We start from the raw sequence: 23757 nt of genomic DNA, 5'->3' as shown, positions 1-23757 counted from the left end.
ATTTTTCAGTTCCTTATTCAATTCCAAAGTTGGAGCATATAATCTATGAAGTAGTATTAATTTTCAAGAGAGAACATCTGTTTTGCAAGGTATATTTTTGAAAAAGTAATCTAAGAAGTAATCATTATTAGTAGTCCACTAAAATACACTGGGTCATTGGTCTCACCACGCTTACTGTTTTATTAAGACATGTAATTAACACACTTCGTAGGCAGTGTTGACATATAAAAAATAATAAACAAAACACCAAATTTAATCCTTTTGAATTGGAAATTGAATAATAATCTAAATGATGAAAAAAGAACAGTATTTGCAATGTAAAATACATAACTTGTATGTTTATAAAAACTGTTAAAGGATATAAACTAAGCATAGTAGGATTACCTCAGAACTTTTTAGTTAAGACTATTGCTAGCTTTATATACCTTGAGACTGGAAAAGTAAATGGCCTGTGACAGATGTGAAAAATATATGGGACTTTAATATGTTATATAATTCTTCCATCTACTTTCAGATAGACCATATTTTGAGGACATATATGATCTCAAAGTTAGTGACAAAACTAGAGCTAGAAATGTTAAGCTGAAATGTTTTAAAACAATAACCTTTAATAACATTTAAAACAATAACCTTTCAGGGCCTCCCTGGTGGCGCAGCAGTTGAGCACTGGGCTGCGAAGCTGCCCGCAGCCTCTGCAGCGCTGGTTCGATCCTGGCCACCTGCGAGGGTCCCACATGGCACGCAGACCTCTCCTGCCGTGCCCGCTGCTCCCCTCAGCAGTGTATTTTGTCAGTCTGCCTATTCTGTTCCCTGTTCTGGCTCTGGTGAATTCTCTCACCCTCCTGTGCTTCTGACTGTACCTGGTGCTTGTATAAATAAATAAATAAATCTTAAAAACAAACAAAAAAAAAACAATAACCTTTCAGAAAATTCTCAGTTAAGAGGATTTTTTTTTTAGATATTTGCAGATAAAATCAAGCATGCAAGCGAATTTAGCTGATAAATAATATATTAAGAAGAGTTTAGTATATTCTAACATGGAGGATAAATTTAGCACATTTATCCTGTGCCCAACACAACACAAAATTACTAACAAGGGTTTTTTAAACTACTGTTTTATATTCTGATTGAATTTTACCATATCAGATATATCTTTAGAAGGTGGCCAGAATGTCTTAGAAAACATACACCTTGACATAGCACATGGAAATTTCTCAATAAATATATGCTGGTAGACTTTATTTTTAGTATTTAAACAGCAGTACTGTAATTATAATTAACAATGTTATATATTTGAAAGTTGCATGAAATTAAATTTTGAAATTTCTCACCATACACAAAAAGTAACTATGTGATATACATCAACTAATCTTACTGTGTTAATCATTTTGCAATATATATGCATGTTAAATCATTATTTGTATATCTTAAACTTACACAATGCTCTATGTCAATAATATCTCAAGAAAGCTGGGGAAAAAGAATAGTGCTCTATGAAAAACATCAGAGGCTGACATTGAAGAAATCTGCTTTTTTTTTTTTAGTGAAAGACAGAAACTACTGGTTCTATAAGGGTTTCAGATTTGATATAGAAGTGTTTTATGGATTTTCCAGGTGTCTTACAAGTAAAAAAAAAAAAAATACAGTGACCTTCTATTTCTAGCTCTTTGTTTCTCTGTCCCTTATATGTTAGATAAAAATATATCATGTGGTAAGGAAAAACAAAAAGATCTTCAAAACTGTCAAATAAGTATTACCATCCCTATCTTCCAGATGAAGAACCTAAAGATTAGAGAAAAACAAATGCTTGCCAGAGTGCCTTATAAGTGACTCAGCAGGGATTTAATCAAGTTTCTGATTACAAAATCTACATGGATTGTTACCTCTCAGACATTTTTGTATCAAAAGTTGAAACTGTCTTCTAAGTAAGATATTATTACAGGTATAAAAATCTGATATCTGATTGGCACTGAAATATGATAGGATAAAACATATTTTTAAAAACTGAGACTTCTGCATCTTTTAAGTCTATTTCCTATGTTTTGCAATATTAATGAAAAAATGACTCCTTATAATAAAACAAAAGCTATTTCTATGTTTGTCAGATAAATACATACTAGTAAACACTGATCTTTACTAAAAATGTATGAATCCACTAACTCAACCACTTGGAATTTACATGTGCAGGAACAATATTTTACATGAGAAATAATATTTATTTGAATTTTATGTCTATTTCTCCACAGCATTATAATTTATTGAAAATTTGCAGAATAAAGAATCCAGATCAATTCATTTTAGGTTTATTTCAGTCTTTTTCTACTGTTGAAAAACTTCACTACATAACCTATGGAGAGGAGAGAAGTTCTAAGGATAATGACCATAGACTTAGATAAAGCTAAGATTTGGAGATGAGGCATTTGTAATGATTTTCTTTATGGTTATGAATTTTTCAAAAGGGAGCACAATTGTAAATCTCAGATTTAAACAGTTCTGACTACAAAGTCTGTGTGTGTTTTTTCTTAGTCCTGCTATTAGGCAGTAGTGCACAGGGTGAAATCAATAATGCCATATAAGCAAATTATTTTCATCATTCTTTGGTGGCACAGTACAGAAAGGAGAAGCAGTTACAAGGGACTCTATAGGACCTGGGAGTCTTTAGGAAAAAGGTGAGGAGATGGTAGAAGAGGGAAAGTAAGTAGCTGAAATGGAGAAAGACAAGCAGTTACAGTTATTTAATCAGAGGACCTGTGCCAAATATGGTAGATTGCAATGAATGAAGCTCCTGACAGATAAACTGCATTATCCTGCAAACAATTTTGGGAACTAGAATTGTAACAGCAGTTTTGAAATACACTTTCACTAATTTAGATAAGAACTGTAATAGAACACTGCTTGATTTTAGGAGAAAAGCAAGGTGCCAGAAACGTGGTCGACAGAACTGGTACACAGTTGTGGTTAAGAGCTCGGGCTCTGGAGGCAGACTGCTTGGGTTTAATTTGTGGTTCTGCTACAAACTAGCTGTATGGATTATCAATCAGTATTATTTAAACTCTATGCTTCAGTTTCTTCATCTGTGAAATTGGGACAATAAGTGAACCTATCTCAAACGGTTGTTATGTGAGGATTAGGTGAGAGATATTAGTACTAAGTCTGACAACATAATAAATCAATTCAATAAATATAATTTCTTATATCATTAGTATGTTGACGATAACATTTTTCTGTTTTACCAACAGAAGGGTACTACATGTGCCCCGAGCATACATGATGTCTATGTGTTTTTTATCCTCATATTAGACGTAAAGTAGGTTTAAAAGGCAGATAAACTTTCTCTGAGATGAGTCAAAGAGGATTCAGAGGTTTATTTTGAACATGTGGCTTTTGAACATGAACCTTTTACCTAGTCACTTTCCTATAAAGCTCTGCTATTCCCAAGGTATGGACTTAGCAAAATGAATTCATATTACAAGACTCTAGTCAGTGACCTATATCTGTTAAGGACTCTTCTTCATTTCTCATTCTCACAGAATAATAAATTTCTTAATAAAAATAGAACTTCAGGGCCTCCCTGGTGGCGCAAGGGGTTAAGATGCAGCCTATGAAGCTATCCACAGCCACTGCAGCATGAGTTCGATCCCTGGCTAGGGAGCTACCCACAGGGCGCAGCAGACCTCTCCTTTCGCCTGCTGCTCCCCTCAGCAGTGTATTTCAGTCAATCTGCCTGTTCTGTTCCCCACTCTGTCTCTGGTGAATCCTCTCCGCCCCCCCAACCTCTGGCCTGTACCCCAGTTCTTGTATGCATAAATAAATAAATCTTTAAAAAAATAGAACTTGAGAAGATGACCCTCTCTACCATTACAAACTCACAATGAATCTCTCTTTCTTCTTTTATGCTTCCTTGTCTGTAATGGAACTTAATTTTTAGAATGGGGTGTGGCCATGGAGGTTAAGTGCTACCAAGAAGATGAAATAACACAGACAAGTCTGAGAATACTGAAGACAAACTTCACAATTAGCTATGTTACTTCATTCACCTTTAACCAGCATGCCCAAGCAAATAAAACCAAATACTGTATTTTCCCCCCTTGCTCAGGCTGAGCACAACTGAACAAATGTAACTGGAATATGACTAGTGCTATAGTGGAGGTTTTTATTTTCTTTAGAAAAATGTGGAAGAAAGTGATGACATATCCAAGGGACCACAATATTGTACTCAGAGGTCTATCTAACTAAAGTTGCTGATATGTCTACTAGTTTGTGCTTCAGTAAAGGTTCCTTGGAATTCAACCAATTTATTTTACAAATATCTATACAATTTACTTTCCTTTTTTGTTTTTATTTAGGGAATGAACAAAAATATTTACTGACACTTGCCTTCTTACTCAGAAAAAAAGAAATTTTATACATGGTCTTATTACCCATGTTACCTTGTTGGTATCTTCTAATTCATGTTATTGTACAAATGACATTTCTTTTTTCGTGAAGACTGTAATATATAAACCACAAATATCTTATTCACGGATCAAAAATGATTACATAAATGATTAGAAATACATCCTTATAACTTTATGGCATCAAACAGATATCTGAGAGCTACCACAAAAGGACAAAATATTTTAGAACAAAAGTGAAGACCTGGAGTGGAAGATGTCTACAAATAACTTGAATTCATCTCTCAAACACTGCTGCACACAGAAAGTAGAGTCTTTCTTGCAGCCAAAATTTATGATTATGACTTAAAGGCTAATTTGAAGATCAGCAGTAAACAGTCATTATGAGAGATTAAATGGTCCAAGTAAAATTAAGAGCTTATTCTTATTACAAGCTGATAGTCTATCTCATTCATTGGAAGAAAGGATATGAATTCTTATAAATAAATCTCAAGAAAAAAAGAATTTTTTTTTTTACATTCTAAATTAATTTAAGACCAGGGGAGAATGATTTTCCCTTAAGAATTCATGACTAAGAACCATAAACTCCACCTAAACAGCTACTTTTCCTTCACATCCTATAAATCGCAGGCATTTCAAAAGGGCTCCTTTAAGGCTTACAGACATCAATTATTCCCTAAAGGTATCCTATGTAAAAATAGGTTGCCAACAGTCAGTATGCTGGCATAGCACCAAAGGCTCTGTGAATTTTGAGCACAGCAGTGAAAAGAATGAATATTTTGAGAACTAGGTCCTTAATGACTAGAGGTGGATTAGTCAAATCTGTGCAAGTAATAAGGCTAGTATAGAGAAAAATGACCTAGTCATTATTATTCCTTTGGTATTTATGGTAATAAACATGAATCATGATGAACTCACTGGCTATTAAATGCAGAGGTCATAAGTACTTCGATAGGATTTCCACAGGAATTCATCGTTAATTAGCTGGATCATTATTTGAAAGTGTTACTGAATTATCTTAGCAATTGTGCAGTCATTCTCTAAAAAATTGGTCATTCCCAGCTGAGAGCAGTTAATACCTTAACAAACTGGTCATTAAATTCAGTAACTGATTTTGTGGGAACTATTACACTTATAAACTACATTCAAGAGTTTTTTTCTTCCTTTTTTAAAGATATTTGCAGCTGTAGTTCAGCTGGAGCAGATGAAGGAGGAAAAAATATCAGCTCTCTGGGCTGTTCTCAGTATCGATGTTCTGCCAATTAAAGGGCAAACATGCTGATAGGTTTCGAATTTTAAAATGTCTTCAGTTTTTCATCTCTGAAGTGATTAGCAAAAACACCATTTAGCTACTAATTTTGTAAGACACTTGGGATTTTCCATTCACATTTCAGTCAAGAAGAAATATGGGTTCTGAGCACCAGAACTCAAAGCCAAATTTCCGCTTCTGCAGTAGACCCAGCCCAACACTTTGTAAAATCAGAGTGAGAACACAAGTTATGGGCCACATTATTAGCCAGATTCTCATTCCCTTCTACACTCCATGTCTTCATTCAAAGTACAAAACTCCCTTTGAAGTCATAAAGGCTCCATGAAAAGATAAGAGAAGTGGAAATATAAGCACACCTACATTAGAACAGAGTAGCAATGAGATCACCTAAAGGGTATATGAATATAACAAACTTTAAAATCACGAGTGTCTTTAAAAATTTTATAGTTAGAGCCTTTAAAGCTCTATCAATATAATGAAAATGCCACAGGCAAAAACATCTCTTCAAAGATAATTGCAACCATTATTAAATATATAATACTGACTATATTGAAATATACTAGAAATACACAGAAGTCATACTGGAACATCTTTGCTGCATGCTTCCACATAATTTTTTAACTTAGTACAGCACATATTGAAGATACATACCCACTGGTTAGACAGACTTAGTTACATCCTGAATTTAAGGATACCAGTTTTTAAGATTGCAACTACATTGGCTAGTCTCCTGTTTTATGTTAGATCTGTTCAGTGACATCCAGTAAAAATTTGAAATGAGTAAATAAGAGTTTTTAACCATGAGTTGAAGAGGAAAAATGAATTTATAAGTTACAATGATCATAATTAAAAGTAGTGTAACAATAATTGTGTAATACAACCATTCATGTATAAATGACTTTTGTGTCCAATTATTTAATTTAAATACTATAAGTAACTAAAGTTGTAAACTTAAATTATGCTAAATAAATGTCATAGTAAGAGGCATTCACTAAATAAGTATTCTAAAATTCAAGACCTTTGGAGCACTTTCATTCTTTTTTTAGCATCTACAACTGTACATTTTGCTATGTAGCTTATTTTCCAACATGTTTTCAATTGTTTTATTTCCTTGTCTGTTGTATTCTTTTATTACATCCAGAGCATACAACAACTTACTTACAATGCACCCTTACAAAATATGCATATTTGTGGTACAAATGATAAGGACCAAAATAAAGCCCTTAACAATGGCTGCTTTCTAGCCTACAGGTCCAAATCATTGACTTAATGTGCTTTGGTCAGCTTTTACCATCTAGAAATGGAGACACCCCAGGCAATATTCACACAAAGCGTATTGGAACCAGCTGGTGACAGAAGAATCTTAAGAAAAAAGGCTTCTTGATTTAATTGGGAAAACAGGAGGAAGCATAAATTTTACTGCCATTAATAACTTCAAGCAATCTTGATATGATTTTACCTCACCCTGACGGCAGGACATGTGCTTTCTGTTAAAGTGTTTGCCACATCTGACCTCTATTGTTTGCTTACTTGATCAGGTAAGAAAATGTAGGTTTATTTATAGGATAAATGAGGCCTATTAAAATGGAATAACAGTGCGGTAGTCTATGAGGAGCTATGTTCTGAAACGTGTTAAATTCCATTACAGTTTTGTAACAAACAGGTCAAATGAAGTTTTTTTTTTTTTTTTTTTTAATCTTCCTTTGGTTTCATAAGAGACCATCAGAAAGGCAATCTAGTTTAAAAAATGGAAAACACCTTCTAATTTGAAATCATTTAATCTGACAGTTTCCAGATTTTAATAAACAAGTCAGAAAAGGTCACTGATGAAATACTGCTCTCTTTACATAATAAAGACAGCTTTATTTCTTCATTTTATGATGAAAATCCTGTCATATTAGTAATGAAAAAAACAAATTTAACATGGAGGAATTTCAAAGGTGTTCCAAATTTCTTCAATTTTCTTTTAAAGACATATGACAGAATGGTCAAAGAAAATAACCTTCAATTTTTAGGTGATCATAGTTTAGAGCCCAATAGTAACTGCTCTAGCAATCTCTAACAATAAAGGAAATCAGACTTGTCTTAACCGGAAGAAATCAAACATTTGTCACTTAACTCTTGACCTGGTCTGACTCCCTACATGCTGATAAAATCTTTGTAGAGTCTTGGAAAATGCCCTGAAGCCCAGGTTACCTAATGTAATCTAGTTCATAATAATCAGGTGCAATTCTTACTCTCAAATCATTTTGGATTTACTCACAGAATGTAGAAACATTTTTATCAATTTGAAACACCTTAGAATCTAACTTTTCTTCCAGTGAACAGACTAGTCTAACATTACTCTGACAAACTCTAATCCATTTTGAAATTATTCACATGGAACTGTGAAACAGGCATGCAAATGTGCTATTGAATCTAGGAATTCTAATTTTCCTGCCATAACAAACAATATTTGTTTCAGCACAAATCAGCCATGCAAACAAGCATAGATTTACAGCCCTCAAATTTAGAAGAATCAAAAATTTATGTAGATAAGAATTTAGATCAAGATTTCAGTTAATGGATCAAACTTTCATACTAGCAGTGTTCAAGTTATATTATATGTGTATCACTGACCAATGTGGCTCTGGTGAATAAAAGAAAACTTTAAGATGTTTGAGCTTGTTAATTTTTTAGCTAACTTGCACACAGATTCTTTTATATGTTAAAAGGCGTAATATAAGATAAGCACTTTATGAATATTTATTGACTATAATTTTGATCTGCAGCTATTACTAACACTATAAATCCTGAAAAGCTTAGAACATCTCTAGGTAAAACTATTAAGTCCTTAATGTTTTAGGAAGCATTCTCATCTTTTCTCATAAATGAGTAAAAAAAGCAACCCAAGGCAGTGTAATTTGTGATGCATGGTTCAACATTATACGAATTTTTGAATACTTTAAAACAACAAACAGTTTGCTATTCTAGAGCTAAACCTGTTGTTTGATCTATCTGAAAAATACTTCTCAAACTACCTGTGGTAAAGTGCCAGGCTTTTATTTTCCTTCCAAATGTAAAGTATACTAAAAATGTAGACAAAAGATATGCAAGACAGAAGTTGAAAACTGAGATTACATTCAGCAGACATATTTGATCAAATCGCTTTAAGTATATAAATTCTTATATTCAATTTCTAGAATTACTCGTTACAAACCAGTAACAGTTTATATATGTGAACTGGTCTGTGGACCACACTTTGGAGTATCACTGTATCAGAAGCCTCCTGTCCTAAATTTGAAAGTATGTTTGCGTAACAAAACTGTATCAGATAATCTAAATTTAAAGTGCTATTTCAAAGTTTAAAACAATCCTCCTATAACTAGGCCTAAGAAATAATCACAGCTGTGAAGCGAGACTTTTTTTCCTTGCTGTTGGTCTTTTTCATCCATCAACCAGTAGTCCCCTCATACCCTTCCTATTCTTCAGCATAACTACCATTTGAAAAGGGTTTTCCAATCAGGAAATAAGTATGTATTTATTCCTTCTACTTATTTGCACAACAATCCTATGAGATACTTTCTATTTTTATTCTTATTTGCTAAATAAGACAAGAGGCTCCACTGACTTACCTGAAGTTGCTCAGCTAATAGAATGAAGGGAAATCAAAGACTTGAGCTTAGCTCTTTTGATATTTTCCTCTCATACATTAACCCATCCACCACACACCAAATACTGAGAATCTACAATGTACGAGGCATTGTTCCAGGCACTTGGAATACACAGTGAATAAAATTGATATAACTCCATATTTTCATGGAATTCTACAGTCTCTGGGACCTGGGGGGCAGAAGGGAGGGCAGATGTGACTTTGAGTGGATGCTTCAGACAATAAACAAGAAAATTAGACAAAAGATTATTATTATTATGCAGCTATTAAGTGCAATAAAGGGAAAGAGAAGAAAGCATCATGAACCAGCGACTGAAATTTTAATGGGGTAACTGGAAAGCAAAGCAGAGGAGGTAGAGAATGAACCATGCCAAAAACTAAGAAAGGACATTATAGGTAGAAGAAATAGGAAGTACAAAGGTCCTGAGGCAAGATTATGCCTGTTGGTTTCAAGGAACAGCGAGGCCAAGTGCCTTAGCAGAAAAAAACAAAAGAGAATAGTAAGAGATACATATGCACACCTCGTTTTATTGCTCTCTGATTTACTGTGCTTCACATAATGTTTTTAACAAACTGAAGTTTTGTGGCAGCATTGTGTTGAGCAAGTCTATGGGGTAACATTTTTCCAACAGCATGTGCTCACTTTGTGTCTCTGTGTCATAGTTTTATAAGTCTTACAATAGTGCAAACTTTTTCATTGTTACTATATCTGTGATCAGTGATCTTTGATATTAGTATTATAATTGCTTTGGAGCACCATGAATTGCATCCATATAAAAGAGTAAACCTAATCAATAAATGTATGTGTTCTCACTGCTCCACAGATAATTATCTTCAGTTTATGAAAGCTGAGAGCAATAAGGAAACTGCAGAGGAAAAATTTGAAGCTAGCAGGGGTTGGTTCATGAGGTTTAAGGAAAGACATCATCTCTATAACATAAAAGTATGAAGTGAAGTAGTGAGCACTGATATAGAAGCTGTAGCAAATTATCCAGAAGATCTAGCTAAGATCCTTGATGAAGGTAGCTACATTAAACAACAGATTTTCAGTGTAGATAAAATAATTTTGGAAGAAGATGCCATTTAGGACTTTCATATCCAAAGAAGTCAATGAGTGGCTTCAAAATACAAGCTGAGTCTTGTTAGGGGTTTATGCCATTGGTGACTTCAAGTTTAAGCCATTGCTCATTTACTATCCTGAAAATCCTAAGATCCTTAAGAATTATGCTAAATGCACTCTACCTGTGCTCTGTATATGGAATATAAAGCCTGGATGATAGCACATCTGTTTGCAATATGGCTTACTGAATATTTTAAGCCCACTTTTCAGATTTATTGCTCAGAAAAAAATGTTTCTTTCAAAGTATTATTGCCCATTGATAATGCACCTGGTCACTCAAGAGCTCTATTGGAGATGTACAAAGAGATTAATGTTTTCATGCCTGCTAATACAGCACCTATCCTGCAGCCCATGAATGAATCAAGAAGTAATTTTAACTTTTAAGTCTTATTATTTAAGAAACACATTTGTAAGGCTACAGCTGCTATAGGCAGTAATTCCTCTCATAGATCTGGGAAAAGTAAATTGAAAACCTTCTAGAAAGGATTCACCATTCTAAATGCCATTAAGAGCACATGTGATTTGAAAGTTGCAGATCAAGATGGCAATAGGATTCCTTGCTTCATTCTCGAGGTTCATCTAACAGTTATACAAAGGGACATTCCACCCAGAGAGTACCATATTTTGGAGCAAAACTGGAATACTCCTTGAACATCAGAATCAACACAGATGTGAAAGAGAAGAGAGTCACATTTCATTGAACAGGTGGGTGGAGAAAAATGCCAAGAGGCAGTCTAGGGAGGGAGATAAAAATAGCAGTGTTGTCAGCTCAACCAGGAACACTATGGAGAGGACAGCTAAATAGTGTCAAGGCACACATCCTTAACAAAGGAGAAATACATGCAGAAGAACTGGGTTGCTTCTCATAGACTGAGTCTATGTAAAAAGGAAGAGAGTGCACTGGATTCTACTTCCCCCACAATGATACTGACTTCATGCAGTGAACTGACAGAGCACAGACTGCAGAGTCTCAGATATAAGACTCCAGAGAGGAAGGATATTAGCAGTTTCACAAATATAAGCCAGACCCACCCCCATTCATCCAAATTTGTTCTAGTGTCTGGGCACTCCAGGCCTGTACCCTTACCCTTGACAAAGCAACTGCAGTACCCACAGAAGTCAGCAAAGGCCACGAAAACTAAAATCAAATGAAATAAAGTCACACCACCACCTATAGGAAAAATAGTTCAAGTTTCTAAGTTACTACTATAGACTTTTTTTTTTTATTTACAATAAGGAAATCTAAAGCAGCATAATGGACAGACCAAAATAAAACAAAACAAAAAACACAACACATGGCATTTTGAGACCTCAAGGGAACGTGACATCTCAGGAGAGAACAACTCTCCAGATTGCAAACATAAAAAGAGGGAAGATTTATCTCCCTATCAGATAAGGATTTCCAAATTGATATAACAGAAAAAATCAAAGAGATAGAAGAAACCACAGAAGCTCAAATCAAAGCCATATAAGAACTAGAAAAGCTAATCAGATATACAGCAAAATTCAGTAAACAAATAATCTGAGACATAAAATTAATGAACTGAATCTTTGAAGAAAACAACAGGTTCAGCATTAATGGTACTCAATAGATGAGATTAAAAAAGTTAAAGAAAGTTATGGAAGCAGACTAAAGGACTGAATCAGTGACTTTGAAGATAGTAATGCACAAAGGTATGAGGTGAAAAAAGAAAAAGAAATATAAAGTAAAATAGAATAAAATGAAGGTACACTTTGAGAACTATCTCATCCCATTAGGAAAGACAACAGATAATAAGTGTCCCAAAAGGGAAGGTGGGAAGAGCTGAGAATTTAATCTAAGAAACAACAGAGGACAGAGGAAAACTTCCAAAATCTGGGGAAAGAACTAAATATACAAGTCTGTGAGGCTAAAAGAACACCTGAATACCTAAATAGAGTAAGATCTATACCAAGACAAGTAATGGCTAAACTAATGAGAGTTTAAGATGACAAAATGGATGGGGGAGGCAAAAAATAGATCAACATCTATAATAGTGGGAGAGAAGACAGTACAGACACAGATGCAGGTAGAAGGGTAATTGTGGCAATAGGGGGTCATGGGAGTTCTTATCTCACTGCTTCTACTTTGTCAGTGAAACAATGAAAGGCTGAGTGAGGGATAAAAATGAGGTGTTGGATTTATAAAGAGAAAGTAGAGGAATGAAATTCTCCCCTAGGAGAATGGAAGAAGGAAAATGTAGTATGATTGCTAGGCAGCATTAAATATCTAGTATTAGATAAATAGCTAGAATTGAACAAATGCTGCTGTTTCTTAGTGCTTAGAGTCTTTGAGCTGTTCCTCCTATATTAAGTCATATGTCCCCTACTCTCTTTACAACATACCAAAGAAATTATTAAAAATGATTCTATAATGTGAGTGGTTGAAGATTGAAATTTCCAAAGGGTGAGGGAAGAAATTTAACTAAATGTCTAACCAGAAGAAGTGTTGAGAAAAAGAACTTTCTTACACTGTTGGTGGGAATGTAGATTGGTCCAGACACTATGGAAAGCTGCGTGGAGGTTTCTCAAAACACTCAAAATGGATCTGCCATATGACCTAGAAATTCTACTCCTAAGAATCTACCCAAAGGACACAAAAGCACTAATTCGAAAGGAAATCTGCACTCCTATGTTTACTGCAGCACTATTTGTAATAGCTAAGATATGGAAACAACCTAAATGCCCCAAGACAGATGAATGGATCAAGAAGATGTGATATATATACTACTCAGCTACTAAAAAAAAAAACAAAAAAACAAAAAAGAACTCATGCTATTTGCGGCAACTTTGTAGCTGGAAAAGATTATGCTAAGTGAAGTAAGCCAGAAGGAGAAAGATAAATACTGAATGGTTTCACTTATATGTGGACTATAGAGAAAGCTAAGGGTCAGACAAAGACAAACCTTAAAAGCTGACTACAGAACTGAGACATCTAGGGGGGGAGGCAGATGGTGAGTTTAGGGTAGGGAAGAGCACAGAGACTATGGTGATGGAAAAATATGGTGACCACACCTGAGGGGACAAATCCTATATTGTCAAAAATGAATAAGGATGTAAGAAAATTAAAAATTTTTAAAATAGTATAGCAATATCATTCACAAAGGAAAAATAAAAGCAATGAAAAATAAACTCAAAACTGCCCAAGAATTTCACCCAATTAAATCTATCCGTTTTTTTTTTAAAGTGTGAATTCTATAACATGTTGCTATTATGTGACATTTCAGCTTTTATGCAATGAATGAATGTCATGATGAACTAGGCTTACCAAAGAATACATCTTAATTGAGTATTTATGTTTGCTTCTGAGTTAACATCCTCCTCAAGCACATTTCACATTAGCTTGTGAACTATCTAAGCCTAAGCAACTGAAAGGTACAAAATATTATTTTCCTGGTGCATCAGACAAAAATCTAAGAAAATCTGGCTTTTCAGTTGAAACTGTTGAAACACTATCAGCACATTCTCCAGGGAACTAAAGAATACACTATGACAAGGAATTTCCATACAATCTCCCAACCCAAGATCTTCTGACATAAAGAAATACTCTTTAGGTCAAATGGCTTAAGGATTTGTGATAGAATACATTTTTTAATGATCAGATTCTTACATGAGCCAAAAAAAAATCTTCAAATATTTTTAGAAAGTTAACTCAATATCATTAAAAAAACCCTGAATAGTCTAGCAAATAGGTAAGTAAAGCCAAGTTTTATAGGTATAACTAACATGCTTATAATCACATTTTCTGAAACCATTGGCTATAATAGGTCTCCCACATCTTATGCTTAGTAATTCTGTTACTAGGCATAAGATAGTATATGTTGAATACAGGGATAAAAAGAATTAAAAAGAGATATAATTGACACTGAATTTAGCAGACTTAAATTTAGAAATCTTAGTAAAATAACATAAAAAATGAATGTTTCATTGTATTTCAGGAAAAATAACAAATAAGCTTGGTGGTATATAAGGAATGTTTAGATATTAGGTTTTCCATGGAACCAAATAAAAATTTTAAAACATTTTGAGGGATCTCTATGACTAGGAAAAGATAAAAACTATCCAAAGAAATAAATTGCAGATTAAATGGAGAATGAAAATTTTAAATGATTTATAATTTTTTAATAATGCCTTTATGCGTCTCCGATAGCAAAGGAAAAAGCTAAATTTAAAATTCCTGAATAAGATTTTTCACATGATAAAACAATCTTACAACAATTTTTGATTCTATTGAATTTGGCTCTATTGGTTCACTCACAGTGCCACACATGGCAAAAAAACTGTTTAATACAACTTTTCCTCTGGCTTTAATAATATTCAAGTCATAAAACCTTACTCAATTATATATAATATATAAACATAAAAGGTATATAAATATATAAAATATATAATAAATACATACTATATATGTGTACATTTCAGCTATTTGTGAATTCTCACAACAGCAGGGGTCGCAATATACTAGTTAAATGTTTCAGAATATATGAAAAGGGAATTAAATGTTCATATAACACAGCTTTATTAGAGCCTGAAAGATTCATAATTCATTGTAATCTAGTTAAAATAGTACATTCTTAAGGGTAAAAAGATTTTTCAGTTATAGGTTCCTCAAATAATAATAAAGAAAACCTACTTAACATGGGATAGCACTTGAAACAGTAGAAACAGCATCCTTAAAAATCACTTCTGAAAAGTTCTACCACATGTACATTCCTACAGAAGTACTTTTCATTTCTGCACCTTTTTGAAAAAAAATAAGTAATTCTTTAATTCAGAGTAATCTATAAACTTGAACATAAAAAATTAATTAATTTATAATGAAAACAGCAAACTAATCATTCATGTGCTACTGCATGGTTTTTTAATTTGTTCTCCATGACTACAGTGAAGAAAATGCTCCTTCAAATAATTTAAATAGCCAACTTACAGAAGTTTTCACTTAAAATTTTTCAATTCCATATTATCATTCCAAGTATTTACTAAAGAATAACCTAGAATAACAATTACCTACTGTTTCATACATTAAAAATCCAGCAGATACAATTTCTGATAGTTTAAAGGGTAAAAAGTCTAATCAATCAGGGTCCCTACCTGTCAATGTTTTCCAACTGAAAATCAAATTAATCAGAAGATATAAAAATCAATTATTATGCTACAGTTGGAATTTTAAAATAGAAATAATGAATTTACAAAGAATTGATACTACTACTTTGTGGACAATTAAGAAATATGTTAAGCAGAATGTATAGTATATATTATCAATAAAAGTAATACATACTAATATACACAAAAAGGTAACACACACTAATACATACATATGGATATGCAACATTACATGACACATATACATGTGAGTACAGGATTATAATGTAAATCTGTAGTATGTCCTACTACAGATTGGGGTAAAAATGCTTGAAAGTCACTGTTTTAGATGAATTATTTCCTATCCATTAAAGTAAGACCAATGCCCCCTATAATATTTCCTTACTAAAATTTCTTTATAATTGTAGTAGCCAACAATATTAAATAATTACTGAATTACTCAATTGAGAATCTTATTGTGTTGGAGTTTATGATTTAATTTTTCACACAAGCAACACAGACATTGACAAAAAGATAATGATTTTAGAAATCATTTATAACCTAAGTGAAATTTCTTGAAAATAGCAGAAAGCACAATCAAAGTAGATTTCTACACAGTTAAAACAAGTGTTACAACATCCATGCAATAAAGCTTAAAGAATGTTAATAAGACGAGAAGCCTTAAGGCATTCACTGGAATTCATTTTTTAAAAAATATACACTTCAAGTAAGTTCAGTTGTCAGTTTCCAAGACCACAGGAGAATAGAAATGTATCATTAAAGGAGAAGAAAATTGCTGCTATAGAATTGCTGCTAGTGCAGAAGAAATGAGAAGTGACAGTCAAGGACAAGAAGGGAAAACAGAAAAACTATATACAAAAATTAAAAATAAATGCTATTCTGGAGTCACTTAGCAGAGACAATACTTGAGCATAGTAAATATATTTACAGTCCTATGAAATAATTTATCTTCAGAATGACAAATTAATGATAATAGAAACATAAATAGATAATACCCATATAACACTTGAACCTACAATCTCTTGTTCCACATTCCAGGATTTCAACCACTACACTAGACTGTTTCTCAACAACTAAAAATTTTTAAATTATACTCATATATTTAAAGCAAATTTAAGAGAATACCCAAAAGCAATAAAATTTTAAAAGACTGATATAAAATGATTAAACACTCTTACTGGTATAAGTCTAGAAAACTTATCAAAAAGACCCCTTTAATGGAGAGCCATCTATTGTTTGTGTTCTGTTATTTCACACAATTTCCTAGTACTTACTTCCTTATCTCACTTAATGCTTTCCTATCAACATGTGCCATTATTATCTACATATCAGAAATGGGAAAACTGATATACAGGTGAATAATTCGCAAGTATCACATAGCTAGTAGTGGTGAAACCAATATTTAAGTCGAGGAATCTAATTTCAGAATTTTGGCTTTTAGTCGATGTATTCTGTACAACTACAGTTGCTAGATTTCCTATATACAGTAGTATTTGCTATACAGTATCATGTTATACTTAATCTTCACATACCAAAAATCTCACCTAATGTTTGATACTTAATTCTGTCAAACACATAATAAACAAATAAATTCAAAGTCCATCAATTTTAAAGTTTCCTTTTGTTCTCTTAATAAATGTATTATTTTGGTTCTCCAAAAGCAATTTTTGAAAGATACTCAATAAGGTATTTTCTAAAATGTCAATAAAAGTCCTGTTCAATATTTATAGTCTGGCCAAAGGACCAAACATCCTGGACTGACCAATAAACTAAAGGTTTTTCTATTTTGAGAAAAGAATTAACTTTCCTTAGGAACTTATTTTGAAGGATGCAGGAGAACTGGATTTTTAAATTATAGTTCTATCAAGTTTATTTAATCAGATAATAGTTAATAAATCAAACTTTGGAAGCAGATAAACCTGCGTTTGAATATGAGCTCTAACTTTTATCAAATTGTATAATTCCAAGTAAAGATCTTAAATGGGGATTCAACAAGGTAATGTGCATAACACAATGACTCAAAGAGTAAACATCCAATAAATGTTAACTAATATGATGAGATTGGATTCATAGATATTTGATAGTTAAGAATAAACTTAATTATAAATCATTTCACACCAAACCTATACCTCTTAATCCAACAGTGTTATAAACCAGTGTTACCTCAATTAACAAACAAATCATTCCACTACTATTCAACTACTATTGGTAAGTGTTGAAAATTATTGAATATATGGAGAAATCTACAAAAAAAGAATCAAACTGCAGCACTGAAACAAAATAACACAGTAAGAATTTGCTTTCTGGTTAAAAAGGCAATGGTATTGCAGGTAGAGGAAAAAAGCAGATAGTCAGGTATTGAGGCATAAAGGAGCTTGTTTAGGGAACAGTAAGGAGTCCAGAATGGACATAATATAAAGCATACACTGTTGGCAGATGGCTGTAAGAACAGATATTGAAAAGGGGTTTAATTTTATTATGTTAATTAAAGTAGTGCTGGTTTACAACACTGTATGTGTTTTAAGAGGTTAGGTTCTCACCTCTTCAAATGTATATTACCACAACATGTCCGTAATTTACTAAGAAGCATTACATATAAGAAGCATCATGAACTGAGAAGAATTAACTCGTGAATCTCCCCTTGCTATACAGATTATCTTGGTAACAGCTTAAAGAAAATAAGTATAAGCAGAATCCTTCAATACAATATTTTCTAATTAATGCTATATAAAAAGTGTTTCTTTAAACTTAATGACAGAAAGTTTATGAACTTATGTATTTGTAAGCAGTATTTAAAAACTATGGCAATAGCTGGGCCTCACTGGTGGCTATTGCTAGTCACTGTCGCCAGCCACTGACTCATGAATTCGATCCTAGGCAGATTTCTCCTGTCTGGCTCACTGCTCCCCTCAGCGGTGTTTTTTAATAGAATCGCCTGTTTTTCTCCCCACTCCGTCTCTGGTGAATCCTCTCACCCCACCCTCCACACCTCTGGCCTATACCCCAGTTCTTGTATGCATAAATAAATAAAAATCTTTAAAAAAATTATAAAAAGTATGGCAGCATAAGAACTTATATGATAATCTACTTTTTAAAAAAATGCTGAAGATAAAATATTTTTTCCTTCTTACTTCCCACGTAGCACTTATAAACTTTTACCTTGGTTCAGTAAGGGTAAATGAAGAGTTAAAAGTTTCTAGTCCCTTTCATTCTATATAGCACCATGAACATTCTGGCACAGGTCATTTTTCATTCATTCTGCTTCATTTTATTATTTAGTTCCCAAAGAACATATATAGAATGCTTCTGTTCAGCAGATTTTTCAACACAGAGCTCAATTTTCCAATAATGTTGGAAATGTTCAAGCAACACTATCATTAATTTTTAAAAATCATACCTAGGAGTGCAGTGAGTTTGGGAAGTAGTCCAACTTGTACCATTTTATTCCTCAGTCCTGTGTCAAAGGACAGATTTAGTAAAAGTCGGAGGGTGATATTCAACAGATCTTCATGTTCACAAGGTATCATTTTTACCAGTTTTTCAACAATATCCATTTCCACCTATGTAAATGGATAAGAAATATGAAATGAGGTCTGTTATATAAGCCCAACATGATTACCAATAATTATTTTTTCATTGTAGCTTTATCCTTATGAAATTTATTTTAAAGAAATTATATATTTCTATAATCTCATTTTAATACATAAACTCTGAAATCAAACATTGCTGGAGAAATATATAAATTCCCTTATCATTCCTCTCTTCCATCACTTAATAGCATCAATTGGAAGATAAATTAAATTATGTCCTTGATAACACACTAACACCAGTTACTAAGTGCCAGGCCCTCTGCTAAATCCAACAAGATCTCATCTTGGTCTTCAAAATTTCACAGTCTAAAAGGAGCAGACAAATAAAATAAATACTTAAAATGCACTGTGACAAAAATGGAATATGCCAAGTGCTCTGGAAGCAACAGGGAGGAAACTACTAAACTACCTTGAAAAACAGGAAAGATTTCAAGTTAGGGACAAAGGTTTTTAAAAAATGAGTAAGAATTTTCTCTGTAGTTAAGGAAGGGAATGACAATCCAGGTAGAAGAAAAAGCCAGTGGACAGGACCTCATACTTAAAAGAGAACTTTCCTGGGCACTGCAAGTGCTTTGGTATGGCCAAAGTATAAATAATGTATGTCAAGCAGTGCTAGCAGCTTATTAAACACAGATATTAGATAGATCATAAAAAGTTTTCAATGCTCTGTTGAGAAGTTTAATATTATTCTATAAGGCAACTGAGTGATCTGAGCTTAGTTTAGAGGGTAATATTTTTAGAATTACAAAGCTATATATGTACAGAAACAAAGACACAAGTAAATGATAAGGAGCACTGTATAGGGCAGATTGGAATGGGTAGAGGTTGAGGGCAAACACTAAAGGACACATTGCATTAACAGGTAAGATGATTAGCGTCTTGGTCAAGAAAAAGGCAAAGATGCTGAAGAGGAAAGAAAAACTTGAGAGTTTAAACAGTAATATCAAAGCATTTGAAAGAGAAGTGAAGCAGCCTTTCAGATGACTTCCAGGTTTTTGCTTTGGTAAGTGTTTTGAGTACCTAAGACTGTCACCAGGTTCAGAAACTTGTTAGGAGGATTCACAGGAATCAGCATATAGTCATATTCATGAATATGATTTATTAAAATGAAAGAATGCAAAATAAAAACAAAAAGGGGAAAAGCCCATGGAGGCATAATCCAGAGGAAACTAGGTGTAAACTTCCTAGAATCCCCTCCTCAGAGTCACGTAGGACATGATCCAGCATTAAACTGAGACTAAGAGGCAATACTCTTTTTTGGGGGGATGTGAGGTAATTGGTTACACAGGAACCCTCTACCTAGAACAAATCAAAATTCCAGACTCCAGAAGGAAAGTGGGTGCTTAGCATAAATCACATTCCTTGTGTAGTTTAGACACATTGAGTGGCACTTATCAGTTAGGGAACAATAAGAGCACTCCTGAAATTCAAGTTCCCCAACACCAGACAAGAGTGAACCTTCTAAGAAGGCCTATCTCAAAAAAGAGAAAAGTGTTAGGTGCCCTTCTGCAGTCAGTAATGTGAATGTAACACCATACTAGGATCTATAAATTAAAAACATATCTAAAACAAGGAAGGCAAAAAATTATTTTAATTTTTGTCATGTTTATTTGATATGATAGTAAGTAGACATTTGGAAAAATGAGGAGAGAAGCTGTGCTATGAGTAATAATTGAAACTCTAGGATAGGGGTCAGCAAATAAAGGCTAATGGACATAACCTGGCATGCCATCTGTTTTCATAAACCCAAAAGCTAAAAATGTTTTTCTGACATTTACATTTTTAAATGGGTGAAAAAATGAAATGAAGAAAAGCATTCCATGACACATGAAAATTACATGAAATTCTAACTTCAGTTTCTAAAAATAAACTTTTGTTAGAACATAGCCATTCTCATTTGTTTAAACTGTCTATGGCTGCTATCATGCTACAACAACAGAGTTGAGTAGCTGCAAAAGAAATCTATGACCTGGGAGGTCTAAAAATATTGACTAGTTTGCCATTTACAAAAAACTTTGTTGACTCCTACTTTAGAAAACCGAAATTGCTTCAAGAGAGCTAAACAATCAGAGAGGGCAGAACTTATTTGGTAAAACCCTCTATTCACATTTCTTAACATCAATCAGATAAATCTTGTATATAAAAACATGTCTTTTAGTTACATAGCAATGGCTAACAGGAGAGAAATTCTACATAATTCCATTTTGAGCACTAACAAAGAGTTATGAATAATTTGATTGTTTTTCTTTTATTATAGTTCTAAACTATTTATTTTTATTTTTTAAATTAATTAATTAATGTTCTTATGTCTCTGTTCATTTGTGTATAGTAATTGGTTTCTCCCCTCAGGAGCAGTCCCTATAGTTTTCCCACCACCACATCACCCATGATTCATCACCAAAGGCCCTTTTGCTCTTTCCTCCCCTTAAAGGCATTTATTTATATTATGCTTTACATCTTTATTGTAATTTTTCACCTCATAAAGATAACATTAATAATTTAGCCCTGGATATGCCTGTTTTCTTTCATTTCATGCCAGTGATTACACCTAAAATATTTATAAATGCTAAATCAATAATGTTTTCCTTCCGATTTTCACACTCTGTGACTATCCTACAGTCCTAGTTAAAGCTCTTCATTTGAGAATACAAATCCACCTTCAGACTTCAAATTTTTATTCTCCTATTCTCCTAGTTTAGTTTTCTAAGCAAGCTGTGTTCATCATTCATTAACCTCCTACAATTTCCAGAGACCAGTCCATATTTATCATGTTTACAAAGAAAAGTACTTCTATCAGCTTCAATGATCACAGTTAATTTTTTTCCATTGTTGTTTATTCATCAAATATATTTCTTAGTAAAAATCATCTAAGTGAGTTGTTATTATAAAATCTTCATTTAGATCTCATTAGGGAGAGAATATATTTACATTTTTATCAAAATATTGTAATTTGAAAAAGGCAAACATAGACTGTTTAAATTTAAGTTACCATATCATTCTTATTCTCCATAAAAATACTGAGTTTCTTCAAGAATGACACAACTAGAATAAGCAGTTCAAAATTATCCCGATCAAGAGCTTTCACCAGCATGTGAACTATGTTCTTATTCCTCATCTTCAGTTCTGTACGAGTATCCTCAGCAAGATTCAGAAGCAAATAAAGAGCAACTAGAAAGGTAAAATAGATGGGAGTTAAATGACTGGTATATTGAATCAACAATTTAATAAATCATTTTTCTCACCAAAGTAACAAGTAGTTCTAAAAAGATAATATATTATTTTGAAATTATATAATTATGAATTAAAAAACATTTCCACTGCTGATATATACTTAACATAAAACACATACATATATGCAATATAGTTTATTATATAAAAAGGGAGAAATATTATATATACATATTCAGAAAAAAACAAATACTGTATGATCTCACATATTATGTGGAAGGTAAAAGTGCTGAACTCACAGAAAGAAATAAATTGATGGTTACCAGGGGCAAAGGTGTGGAGGAAATAGGTAGCTAGACATTGGTCAAAGAGTAAAACTTTTGTCACAAAATAAATAAGTTCTGGGAGTATGAGTCTAATGTATAGCATGGGAATTATACTTAAGAATGCTTCATACAAAACTTAAACATAGCTACAAGAGATCTAAAATGCTCTCACCATAGCAAGAACAATATCATCATCATCATCGTGCTAATTATGAGATGAAGGATGTGTTAACTAACTTTACTGTGGTAAACATTTTGGAATATACAGTGAATCCGATCATCACATTGTATACCTTAACCCTATACAATGTTACATTTCAATTATATCTCAATAAAGTTGAGGGAAAATCAATAACCAAATTAACAAATCAGGAACTGAACACACTTAATGTCCCACATCATTCTCCCTCGACTACATAAGATTTTCCATCTTACAAAATGACTGTGAAACTATACTAGTGAACTTTTACATCTCTCAATAAGCCTAAGAAAAGACTATTTTTAGTAAGTAAACTACAAATCTAATACATTTAATAGCTGAATAGAACCTTTTGATGTAAAAACAATGGAGTGAAATTTAAAACATTACCCATGCTAAAGACAGAAAGTTTTTAGCATATTAAAATTTATGGAAATTTCAATTATTCTGGAATTAGCTTTACAGATATGACAAGAATGGAACAAAATAGATTTAGAGTAAGCACTTGGTGTTTTTCTCATTACTTAGGAATTCATACCTCGTAAAAGTTGTTCCTGTTTTACCACAAGCCCCTGGTACTTTTTGAAAGTTTTTTCATAATCTTTTCTCAAGGTTTGGTTTTCAGGGTCTTCATCAAGTAAACAGTATAAGTTAAGGATCATTCATACTCATTGAAGAAAAGAAAACCTACTGAAAAATACTATGAAGAATAGAACTATTAAATTTTATATACATAACTGTTATAACCGGGCTCTTAAGTAGGGTTCACAGATATGCTTGGAGTCCTTGGATGAATATATGTTTAGGCTTCACAAATGCTTGAATATCCAGCAATTATAAAAATGTTTTATGTATGTGCATGAGTCTTTAACTTTGAACAAATTATCAAATGGGTCCACAAACGAAAAAGGTCACTC

At 32.9% G+C, this 23757-nt stretch overlaps 1 protein-coding gene across 6 annotated transcripts in view; it reads right to left on the bottom strand.

The window, feature by feature from the left end:
• KIFAP3 (kinesin associated protein 3) overlaps positions 1-23757 on the bottom strand; it is a 138908-nt gene that overhangs the window by 74707 nt on the left and 40444 nt on the right. For all 6 annotated transcript variants that reach the window (XM_054693486.1, XM_037506506.2, XM_054693485.1 and 3 more), the window contains 3 exons: positions 23379-23477; positions 22137-22315; positions 18955-19117 (listed from right to left, as the gene is read on the bottom strand). In XM_054693486.1, the coding sequence (XP_054549461.1) occupies positions 18955-19117; positions 22137-22315; positions 23379-23477 (441 nt within the window). The remainder of the gene's footprint in view (positions 1-18954; positions 19118-22136; positions 22316-23378; positions 23478-23757) is intronic.

Source organism: Talpa occidentalis, unplaced genomic scaffold (genome assembly GCF_014898055.3).
Source record: "Talpa occidentalis isolate TD23 unplaced genomic scaffold, MPIMG_talOcc4v2.1 talOcc4.12, whole genome shotgun sequence".
Lineage (NCBI taxonomy): Eukaryota > Metazoa > Chordata > Mammalia > Eulipotyphla > Talpidae > Talpa > Talpa occidentalis.
This window is presented reverse-complemented; position numbering and strand designations above follow the sequence as displayed.